Source organism: Ursus maritimus, unplaced genomic scaffold (assembly GCF_017311325.1).
Source record: "Ursus maritimus isolate PB19 unplaced genomic scaffold, ASM1731132v1 scaffold_7, whole genome shotgun sequence".
NCBI lineage: Eukaryota > Metazoa > Chordata > Mammalia > Carnivora > Ursidae > Ursus > Ursus maritimus.
This window is the reverse complement of record NW_024426885.1, coordinates 71,375,936-71,387,956: the sequence shown is the minus strand read 5'-3', so window position 1 is coordinate 71,387,956 and position 12,021 is coordinate 71,375,936. Positions and strand designations below refer to the sequence as shown.

The 12,021-nt window shown below is 37.5% G+C and overlaps 1 protein-coding gene across 6 annotated transcripts in view; it reads right to left on the bottom strand.

Moving 5' to 3' along the window:
• Positions 1-217: 217 nt before the first annotated feature.
• GGPS1 (geranylgeranyl diphosphate synthase 1) overlaps positions 218-12,021 on the bottom strand; it is a 15,068-nt gene continuing 3,264 nt past the window's right edge. Inside the window, exons 1-5 of one of the 6 annotated variants that reach the window (XM_008689560.2) lie at positions 11,459-11,670; positions 9,236-9,397; positions 8,134-8,226; positions 3,000-3,070; positions 218-2,760 (exon numbers count right to left, since the gene is read on the bottom strand). In XM_008689560.2, coding sequence (XP_008687782.1) covers positions 1,999-2,760; positions 3,000-3,070; positions 8,134-8,203 — 903 coding nt within the window. In that variant the 5' untranslated portion in view covers positions 8,204-8,226; positions 9,236-9,397; positions 11,459-11,670 and the 3' untranslated portion in view covers positions 218-1,998. Of the gene's footprint in view, positions 2,761-2,999; positions 3,071-4,140; positions 4,243-8,133; positions 8,227-9,235; positions 9,398-11,458; positions 11,671-12,021 lie in introns of those variants that run through there. The other 5 variants (XM_008689562.2, XM_008689561.2, XM_008689563.2 and 2 more) reach the window with 5 other exon arrangements.

Below are 12,021 nucleotides of genomic sequence, written 5' to 3'. Positions count from 1 at the left end.
TAAAATCTTGCTGAAAGTGATTTATGGCAACATAATTTAGCCTTCATTCTTTTGGTTTTGGCAAGGAAAAAAATCAATTTATTTTTGAACCTCCATAGACTAGAAAATGTGAAAACGTTTTAAAATTACAGGTGTTCTACATGACAAAATCCAACTTACTTTGCTTCCAAGACATTCCTTTATGCAGAAAAAAAAAATACTCTAGTTTAAACCTAAGTAAGATAAATTAATACATTTTATTAGATTTAAATTACTCTTAACATTATTTTTCTTCTGTATTGTCAACTGCGATTATAGTTCAAGTGAAAGGAATAGATTTTTGATTACTTAATGGATAAAATGACTCTTTTTTTAAGACCCCAATTCAAAGTCAAGCATTTGTCATTGACAAAGACCAGATACAAATGACAAAAGAATCATGAATAGCACCAGGACAAATTTTTTGATTAGACAAGGAATAATCAACTTAAGCTGTCTTCATCTTAAAGGTAAATATTTTGTCTATATAGTTAGCATTCAGTCTTTTTGAATAATCTTTAAGTTTTTCTTTTAAGTAATGGATTCATAAACACAAAGTTCAAGTTTTCATAATGCAGCATAAATACCCATGATTTAAGTTTTCCTTGTATCAATTAAAATGGAAGATTCAAATTATTTTAAAAGCTAGTAAAGGTAGTACCCAACTCTTCAAAGATTTAGGTTGAGGGCTTCAGTGAGAATTTCTCATACAAGTACATAGTGATTAAATCTGATAGAACATACTGTAATGGAACCAATCAAGCAAAATGCAATGTTTCTGGAAAACAGTTTCATTTTGGGAGGTCAGCAACACTTGCAAATGAAGGATCAGGGTTTTTCTTTTGTTTTCTCCTACCTCTTATTGCCAGATGGCTCCAGGGGCTTGGGGGTGGAAAGTACACAAAAGGGATAGAGAGTCAGGGTTAAAGCACTATAAAGCTAATTAGTGCCTGATAGCATAGCCTTTGACTACTTTTCAGCCCGGCACAAGCTCTTAGGTTAACACTTCTCATTCCTTTAATCACAGAGATTAAAGATACCTACTTCCCTTTCTATTTAAGCACCAATTGCCTTCAAGGGGGAGTAGTGATGTGGGTGGCAAAGAAAAAGAGCATCCCCCCTCCCCGCTTTTGTACTCAAGGTGAGCAAACAGCTCTTTTATGATTACTACTAACCAATAGGAAAATATAAAAAGGCTTAAATAAAGGCTCCTTCCTAAAATACTTTTCCCATGTACCTTCTTTCTTCCTAAATGGAAAGACATTGCTGTATCCAGATATTCATCAGTTTTTGGATCAAAATTACAAGGAAAATTGAATGAATCTGGGCTAGCATATAAATTTCATTAAGTGGAGACCCTTTGGTTAAAGAGCAGAATCTGCTGGGCAGGGAAGAAAAAAAGGAAGAGGGTAAGAGAGATGACTAGTGCACTTACTGCTTATCACGGTCAGCTTTTTCATGGAAGACTTTAGTGAGGGACTTTCCAAGAGGAGAGTGAGATATTCTAAGTAGCAACATTTAGGAAGAAAAGAGGAGGTCCAGTGATCTCTGGACCAGCTCGCCACAGAAACTGGTCGCAAGGAGTCACTGGCTTGGAACTGGGTAGGCGAATGGGGAATTGTCCATACAGTACAGTCAGAAAGTATCTGGATAAAAATTTCTGGAAGCTGAAGTCTTCTTTATTGACAGAATCAACAGAACATTAGTGGCATTTGTCCATAAGGTCCAAACTTAGCACATCTGACATTCAAATTAGACCTATTTAAATGTGTCTCCTCTTGATTTCTTCAACTTTGTACTATGATGATTATCTGTACAAAGGGGTTCTAAATTGAAGTAACCTCATTCACATCACCCCTATTCACTCAGTTTGTGGAGACAGACAGCTTGGTCCAAATTTTTAAAAAAGTGATAGGCTAAAAGACAAAAAAAATAGTCAACTGCAATAAGCTACCAGGCCTAATCAAAAATCGCTTAATATTATTCATTTTCTTCTTTGAACATTTTGCTTAAGTGCTTTATTAGAGCTACGAGCTCAGGGTTCCCACCACGTGCATCAATTTGTTTATAGGCTTTAGATTCAAGCTCTTTAAGAGTACTCCGAGTGTATTCAAAAGAACCTACATTCTCAAGATAATGTACACAGTATTTTTTAATATCTACATTTTCGGTTCTCTGGCGCAAGATATTCTGCACCTGGGTGCTTTCAGGCCTCGACCAAATAGCGTGAATGGTAGGGAATGAGAACTTTCCCTCTGTTAGATCTTCACAAAAGCTTTTGTTTTCACTATATTCTTTGGAGTGTAGATTAGCATAATCATCCCTAATTTGGAAAAAGAGCCCAAGTGTATTAAGTAGTGGCTTTAGATCTTCTTTGTAATCAGAGAACAACTGCATGAGACCTACTGCTAACCCAAATAGTCCACCTGTCTTTTGCAGCACCATCGCTTTATATTCTTCTTCAGTAGGACAAGTGTAATTATCCCTCCAATAAATGTCTAGACCTTGTCCCTGATGGAGTTCCAAAAGCTGGTGGGTAAAAAGCTTCACTGCATCTGGGTGATCAAGGGTTAAGACTTTCTCTAGGCCAAGAAAATATACATAATTGGCAGAATTGATGACAGATGGAATTCCATAGATGCTGTGTGCCACTGGAAAGCCACGTCGGAGTTTTGAGTTGTCTTCGATATCATCAATGAGCAAACTGGCATTATGCAACATTTCTGTCACTTCAATGATAATCTAACAAAAAAGACAAGTAACAATTTCATTTTATTTGAGCTACTCAAAACAGCTTATAAATACTTAACAGATTATGAGAGTCTCAGGTTTCTTAGTTTCTGCAATGAATAATTATTTAGCAACCTCAATATAAAACAATACACGTATGCACATTAAACTCAATTAAGAACAAGGAGTATTTTATGTGACATCTATTAATTTGTCAGGGATTAAGAACGAGGTTAGATTTGCCTAAATACCTGTAGCTTGTCTTCTGGAACTTTTAGCCAATGATTAAATGCCTGTGAAAGTTTGGTTCTCACTTGTTTACCTGAAATTAAAGAATAAAATTTGGTAATAAAATTAGTATTTTGGCTATTAAAAAAACATTCAGAAACTTCCTTGCAAACTGTTCAGCCTTGATGAATCCAATCCCATCACTGCTGGGCCCCTACTGCCCCCTCTACCAAAACTCATTCTAAAAGCTCACAGCCTTTCAAAATTAGGGCAGGCAAAGAGATCCTAAATTATTCAAATAGCCCACTAGTAAGCCCACTCCTTTCATCTTAACTTGTATCAACAATTTTGGAATGAAATGGGCATTTTAGGAACTATGATCTAGTTCACTTCTTTTTTGAAAAATAAGTCAGTCTAGTCAGTGGCAGTTAATTAGCACTGTGTTACAGAGAACTATAGGTATTTGTAAGGAAATGTACTTTGCTATTGAATTCAATAAAATCTCATAATATTACCTCTTAAAATTATCTACCATTCTTTTAAATTAAGGTTTTAGAGATTGTACAACTCTGTTTCTTTCCTATAAAAAAATGAGATGACCATTCCCTGAAGTATTCCCTTGTAGCACCCCAGAGCAGTCAAAAGTTAATCTCTTTATTTTGACTAGGGCCATTAGTTTTTCAATATTATTGTTTTCTTACATGGAAAGCTCAAGGGGTCTTTGGGTAGTGGTTATCAATAGAAGTCATTTTAGCCCAAATATAAAGGAATGGTAGATAAAAACCCCAAACAGTTCTTTTAATAATGTTCTACGAGCTTCCTCCTAGAGTGACTGCATAGTAACATCCTAATTTCAGATGAGGTTTCAGAAAAAAGTTACATAAAATGTTTCAGTGAACAAAAACAGCATTTTCTAAGACTATCTATGTTTTCTCTGTACCAATCACCCAAGCAAATGAATACATAAGCTCTCATCACATATCCAAATGAAAGAAAGTTGCACTTTTTGTGAGAAGTCTAAAAGAGAAGGATCTCTTAGGGTTCAAGAAGCAGTATGTTCTGTCTACTAACCTTTAAGGTGAGTATGGTCTGGGGGGCAGCTATATACTTTATACTTTTGATCTACTTTCCAGTTTAACAAAGGCCAATCTGAGCTATACTTACAAAGCACATCTGTGTAAAGTAACCCACATTGCTTTAAAAAACAAGTTCAGAAGATGAAGAACACAAAGAATCGATGTGGAGCCACATTTTCCCTTCTGCTCTAGAATGTACATAGAAAACAGAATAAATGGCTTAACTTGCAGGTAATGCAGTTGTGTTTTAATATTTTTTATTCCTTTAACCAGATTCTGGGGTCTGGACTGATTTAAGGCCCCAAGAAGTTTCTAACAGGTGCTAGTCATAGAGATCCCTCAAAAGTAAAAGAAACAGGGGCGCCTGGGTGGCACAGCGGTTAAGCGTCTGCCTTCGGCTCAGGGTGTGATCCCGGCGTTCTGGGATCGAGCCCCACATCAGGCTCCTCCGCTGTGAGCCTGCTTCTTCCTCTCCCACTCCCCCTGCTTGTGTTCCCTCTCTCGCTGGCTGTCTCTCTGTCAAATAAATAAATAAATAAAATCTTAAAAAAACAAACAAAAACAAAAAAAGTAAAAGAAACAAACAATAATTACCTTTCCTCTTTATTTATTTTTTTAAAAGATTTATTTTAGAAAGAGCACGTGAGTGGGGGTAGGGGCAGAGAGGGAGGGAGAGAGACAAGCAGACTGTGCTGAATGCGGAGCCTGGTGCTAGGGCTTGATCCCATGACCCCAAGATCATGACCTAAGCCGAAGTCAAGAGTCTGATGCTCAACCGAGCCACCCAGGCGTCCTCAATTACCTTTCCTCTTTAAAAGACCTTAACATTACTGACTCCTGGCCTGGGGACCTACACTAAGGCAAATAAATAAAAGTCATTTGACTTCACAAATTTCAGAAAATCCCAATATTAATAATTGTTAATTATTATAATTTCTTATTAGCAAGAACCACTTTCCAACAGAATAAATGGTCTGGCCCACCTTTAGATAACTTTAGGAACTCTGAAGTTCTCTGCGAAAAATAGGTTTATTATCCATAATGCAATTTCCTATTTCTTTTTTTTTTAAGATTTTATTTATTTACTTATTTATTTAATTTATTTATTTGGGGGAGGGGAGGAGAGCACATGTGCAAGCAGAGGGGCAGAAGGAGAGGGAGAGAATCTCAAGCAGACTCCTCGGGGAGTCTGATGAGGGATCAATCTCACAACCCTCAGATTGGGATCATGACCTGAGCTGAAATCATAAGATGGAGGCTTAACAGACTGAACCACCCAGGTACCCCCCCAATTTTTTAAAAAAAATTTTATTTAAATTCAATTTAGTTAACGTATACTGTATTATTAGTTTCCAGGGTAGAACTTATTGATTCATCAGTTGCTCATTACATCAAGTGTCCTCCTTAATGCCCATCACCCAATTCCTCCACCCCTTATTTCTTTTTAAAGATTTTTGTTTTGTAATTTATTTTTTAAAGATTTTATTTATTCATTTGAGATAGAGAGGGAGAGAGCATGAGCGGGGGTGGGGAGGGGCAGAGGGAGAGGGAGAAGCATTCTCCCCACTGAGCAGGGAGCCAGACACAGGCTCGACCCCAGGACCCTGAGATCATGACCTGAGCCAAAGGCAGACGCTTAACTGACTGAGCCACCCAGGCACCCCAAAGATTTTTATTTAAGTAATCTCTATACCCAAAGTGGGGCGTGAATTTACAATCCCAAGGTCAAGAGTCATGTGCTCCACAGAGTCAGCCAGGTACCCCATAATTTTCTATTTCTTTAGGAAAATCTTTTGAGGTTATATTCTATAATGGATGCAAGATTAATTTGATTAAAAAAAAGTGAGATACCTAATGAGAGTTTTAAATGTTATCTAATGGCTTAAAATACTACTTCAAGATAATGAGGATTAAAAAAAATGTTACAGAAGTTCATTACACAGTAAACATCATTACTAAAATGTAGCTACAGACAGTCCTTGCTTTGCACAGTAGCAGAACAGGAGACACTCTTCAGACTCTACAGCACTGATAACTGGCATGTTTTACCATAGCCCAGTTTTAGCCAGTGTTTGCAAACTTGTTACAAAATAAGCCCAAGAGATGGGTAGAATGCAGGAGAAACCACCTCATGTTTCTCAGTGGGAGACCCTGAAGTAAGTGTAGTTACTAACTGCTGAATAAGTATCACTCAAAAGAGGTCTTTTGGCTTTTTCTTTTTCCGGGGGAAAAGGGGGTGTGGGTAGGGTAGAGGGAGAGAGAGAATCTGATCTTACCACCCTGAGATCATGACCTGAGCTGAAATCAAGAGTCAAGATGCTTAACTGACTGAACCACCCAGACACCCCTTGGCCTTTTCTTAAATAGCAGGTACTTTTCCTTCGCACTGTTCTTCTTTTGTGTTTTTTCTTTGATCCTTTTTTAAAGATTTATTTTTTTATTTGAGAGAGCATGCATGCATGGTGGGGAGGGGAGGGGAAGAAGGAGAGAGAGAAGTGGGCTCCCCACTGAGTGCAGAGCCCTAAAATGGGCCTTGCTCCCAGGACCCTGAGATCATGACCTCAGCTGAAGTTAGATGCTCAACCGACTGAGCTACCCAGGTGCCCCCCTGGTTAACTTTCCAAGCTGTACTTACAATCATTGTTTATGCAGTTATATATCAATAAAAAGCAGCACCATGCTAAGGGACGTTGTCTGCCCTGGGTGTAGGCAATAAAGAGGTTTACCATCTGTAATGAATTTAAAAATAGTAACAGATTGGCTAGTTTTTTAAAAAGTGTATATCTTCTTTGTCCTTTGGATCTTAAGGATTTCATCTTTAATATGTTTGGATTTTAACATATAAGAAGGATTTTATTATTTTTTTGTCTCTGGAATCATCATAGTGGAAGGTAATTTATATCAAAAAAATTTAGGATCCTTTTATATTGCTTCTATTGTACTATGGAGTATCTTTATGCTGTCCATTAGATTTTATTTAATAAGTTTTGGTGAGTTATATCAGACAATATGGCTGGGTATAATTTGAGTTGGGGAGATGGTTCCCTCCATTCTTTTGAAGCACTGACATTAGCAGGTACGTGTCTCCATTTAGGTCTGCCAGAATAGAAAGGACACTAATCATGATGGCTTCCAAGATGTAGCTGGGGAGCTACCACTCTTCTGCCTTTGTAACCATATTTATTCTCTCCAGGCTTACTAAGAATAGAAATACACAAAATACCACTGTGGTGTGCCCATAAAGAAAGGTGTGCACTTTAGAACAGAAATGAAAAGATGTTTATTATGGCTGAGTTGAGAACATTACTGGTCTATAGGTTTGCTATCTTATGGGCTAAATAGGTTTTTATGGTTGTCAACTAACATCACCTTTTACATAATTTCCATAAGAAAGAGCATTCCAAGTTTCAAGTAAGTGGTTTACGAATGAATTTTTATTACAAGAACCCACACTTATTATATATATGAGTTTTAACTTGCTATTATCATTTTCCAGACCAAGTTAAAAAAATAGCAAAATAAAACAGGCATATACATGTGATTAGGCAGGTGTTAATGTAAGAAGCCATGTTCAGGTGACCCATCTTTATATAGGAATAATGTGGGCTATGTTTCCAAGTAATGTGACTTAGAGATGCATTACTATTTGGCTCTTAAAGGAACTAGTAGCATAAGAAATGCAGTGTGTGCGTGATAGTAGAAAACATCAATGTGAAAAGTAGAGTGAAGCTTTTTGTTGTTATATGTATTGGCATAAAAGCCCCTGATATCTAAATAGTGGGGAATAGGAATGTGTGGCATCCCTAAAGAATACAACCTCCAATGACATACTCAAATGTTTTCAATATTTTTTTAAGTTATACTGTATAATTGGACATTTTAAAAATGCTTAAAGTGCTTCAAGAATGTCCCTTTTAAGAACACAAAACTAAAAAGTTCTATTTGTCATTTTTCTTATATGTATCACCTTATTAAATAGGAAATCTTAAGAGCTGGTAAGTCTAAACTTTTCTGTATGCTAGCATTTGAATGACCACTACTCTATAACAAGACTCCATATGGACCATAACTAGACAGTTACCTGGTAACTGAAGTAAATACTTATAGGGTTCTAGAAGAATTCTCTGGACTGTTTCTTGAGTCTTCTCCATTGTTTTTAAATTTCAAAGCTGATCTGTGAAAAAGGAGAAACATAATCTTAATAACTAAATTAATTTTGAGTTTCAAATGCAAAGTAATTTATATCTCAAGGTGTTTTTGTACAGGTAGACTTTCAGTTTTGTTTTATAAGAAAATTCTACATATATGAAATCTTGAAACATGCTAAGTGAAAGAAGCCAGTCACAAAAGACCGCATATTACATTCCATTTATATGAAATGTTCAGAATAGGTAAATCTATAAAGACAGAAAGTAGCTTGATGATTGCCTAGCGTTGGGGCAGCAAGAATAGAGAGTATGAAGTTTCTTTCTGTAGGGATTAAAATATTCTAAAATTAGATAGTGGTGATGGTTGCACAACCCTGTGAATATACTGAAATGTATAATTTAAATGGGTGAACTATATGATTCGTAAATTATCTCTCGTAAGAAAAAAAAAAAGGAAAATCTTCAAGTGATTTTATTGGTCAGAGTATTTACCTGGTTTGTAAGTGATTTCCTTAGTTACAAAGCTCATACTAAGCCTTTCTTATTTTACTCAACCATAAAGGCTTAAATTGTTGACATCAAATTGATGACAAAACAAATCCACAGAATTAGATACTTCTATATTTGATTACATAAATTAGTAAAGCATACTTTTTTCAATGAGCATTAAGATGAATAAATTTTATATACTTAAAATGTAAGGGGAAAACTTCTCTTTTATACTTTTTTTACAATCAATCCATTTCAGAGATTCTAATTTAAGACATGCATTAACTTGAATGCAATTATCAAAAATATTACCCTGTATACACACACACACAGATACACACACACAATATTCCCTTGTAGTGATTTATTATCTGAGTTTTATATTTACTTCGATATTTCCTAGAATACCACTCATGGTCTTCCTACAATCCTTCTTTACTGTTGAATCCAATCCCTACTTGGTTTCTTTGTATCTTTCTATTTTTATTTGTCCTTATCTTTTCTAACTGCTCTGACATCTTGCGCACATTTTAGGTGGTTTCTTACCTTTACCTGCTTTCTTTGCTTCTGTAACAATCATTTGGTCTTTAGGATCATGAACCAAAACGACTGAAAAATGTAGTTTTTGTAATCTTCTCTTGAATGACTAGGTGAAACAATCTTAGGAACTGAGCAATCCAGCAAAGGAAATCATCTTAGCAATATAACCTCAAAGAGAAACATTCCATGTGGAAAAGTTTTACACCTGCCTGAACTGATAATTAATACCCAGTACGTCACAAGGGAAAAAAAGTTCAGAAAATATTTTGAAATTATCTAAAAATTAGTAATCTCTTATCTATACTGTTTAAACTTTGACATGTTACGTCATTCTTAAGAGATTAAAAAAAGAAAAGATGAGAAGCAGGAAGAATAATCACTTACATAAAAGACTACTGAGCAGAATTAAAGGTAGGATAAACAAAAAAGGCATCTTTTATATACTTTTGCATTTAAAACAGTTGGTAGGCATCTCTTCCCAACTAGGTTGAGAGCAATAATCCTGTTTATCTTTTTTCACAACCTCCAGAACACACTTAACTTTCAAGAACTCTTTTTCTCCATCTGGAGACAGGTATACTCTTGCCCAGAAGTTAGAGCTAACTAACCTTTGTTCCAATTCTTAAGGCTTTAACCGATGCCATTAAAAACCAGAAAATAGTAGTTATTAATTTTTAAAAAATATCTTAAGAACTTTCACTTAATAAGTAAGTGAATTAATGGTCCTTTCCTAGAGGATGTTTATACACAAGTATTCTCAGTAGACGGAAAACACAGGAACCTCAATTTTTCTAGGTATTGAAAAGTAATCTGTTTTATGTCTTAAGTTTCAGGGGTTCTATACACTGTGGCCTATACCCTACGTGCTTCCCCCCCCTTTTTTTAAATGCAACGGTATTCTATTATGGCTGGAAATTTCAGCCATCAGGTACTAGACTCAAATATAAAGAGGCATTGTGTTACATGAAATCTACTAACCTGTTTTTAGATTGAGTAACTACAGAATGCCTCTGTGAGAGTGTCTGAAACTACTCACTTTCAAAACTGGAAAACTGCCTTTAATTTGTTCATACAATTGATGGATGAATACTAATATAAAAATAAATTGTCCCCTCTGTGTGGACTACTACTGAAATAATCTCCTGGTTGGGCTCCCTACATTTGCCCGTCTAATCTAGACCTCTACTCTTCAGCCAGTGATCTTTGCAAAATTCAGATCTGGCTCTATTTCCCAAAAGATTGAGAACCCTCAGAAGACATCCCTTTGCTCTTAGGTAAGAACAAATCTCCTTAACGAACTAAGGCTGGGCTACTCCCCCCCGCCCAAGCTACAGTACTTCACACTTTATCTCATTATTATTGTTGTTGTTGTTATTATTATTATGTTAGTTCTTCACACTTTAAAAGCTCCCTCTAGATACAAGGCTATCCAGCAAGTTATTTATTCTGCCTAGAACGTTCTTTCCTTAGTTAACTCCTGCTAACCCACTCTCAGCTAAAGCCTCACTCTACTTCCCTTAAGCCAAATTCCCTATTTTAAATCATCACGTAACTCTCCTTTGTAGCACTCACCACTGTTATCAATTTCATTTCACATTCACTTGTGTGTCCATTTTAGTTCATAGCTATCTGTACCGTTTTTCTATATGGTAGGCGCTCAACAAATGTGTGAAGGATTGAACGAACTAACGGAAAGTGCTTTCTAACGCATTAGAGGATGAAATCAGGGCATACACTTGCAATATAAAAAGTTAAAATACCGTGCAAGTTTTTTTTTTTTAAAGGGAATGATCGGGTTTCAAAATTGCTAAATAGTGACATACAAATATTAAGTGTAGCTGTGAAACTCAGAATGAATCCTTCCACTCAAACTTCGGGAGATGATAGACCCGAAGAAATTTGCCCGAGCTACAGGCAGTGGATTTAAATAACTTCAAGGCAGATTTTTAACAGAGACTTGGCAAAAGAGCTTCAAGGTGCTGCTGTGCACCCAGAGCCCGCAGAGTCGGTGAGGTTCCTGCTTCCTCTCGGCTCAGATGCCCCCTTCCGCCTTACTGGGTCACCTACCGCTCCTCCCCTTCTCTAGCAAGCATGGAAAATTCATACACAATCCGGTTCAGCATCCGGGTCCTCACCCTCCTTTCTTTCTTTCCTCTCGACCCCGCCTTCCAGCCTCCCCCGCCCTCATTCCCATCCGGGTTTCCCCCGGCCGCCACCACAGCCGCTCACGGTTCGACGGTGATATCACAACCTTCGCGCTGCCGGTCCGGGAGTAGTAGTACCCAGCATCAACTTCCCACTTTACAGTTCAGACCAAGACTCCGCCTCACGCCTACATGGATCCCTCCCCCTACTTCACTACAGAACTCTCCACCCTCCTCAGCCGCCAGCGACACCGCATTACTCGGTGCAAGAAAATGCGCCATCCCGGTCACACTGCGCAGGCGTCGTTGCCGCCTCCCCTCTGCTTTGTCGCCCCGCCCCTTCCCCCTCCCCCCACTTCTTGTCTCATGCAGACGCGGGGCATTGCGGGTCTTGCAGTTCTCCTGGGGAAGAGTTTGCGCATTGGCCCCAGAGGTTGGACTACACTTCCCGGGAAGCTTTGAGGCGTAACTTTCTGTTTCCATAGAAGTGGTGGGAAAATGGCGTCGTTGTTTGTATCTCGGGGACCAATAAGAATAGGGTATGGGCGGGTTCTAAAGGATGCTAACCAATCCGAGGTCGTCTAAGAGGCCATCCGGGAAAGAGGTAGGGGAGGGGAAAATATCTAGGGGAGGGGAGAAAGAAGGGAG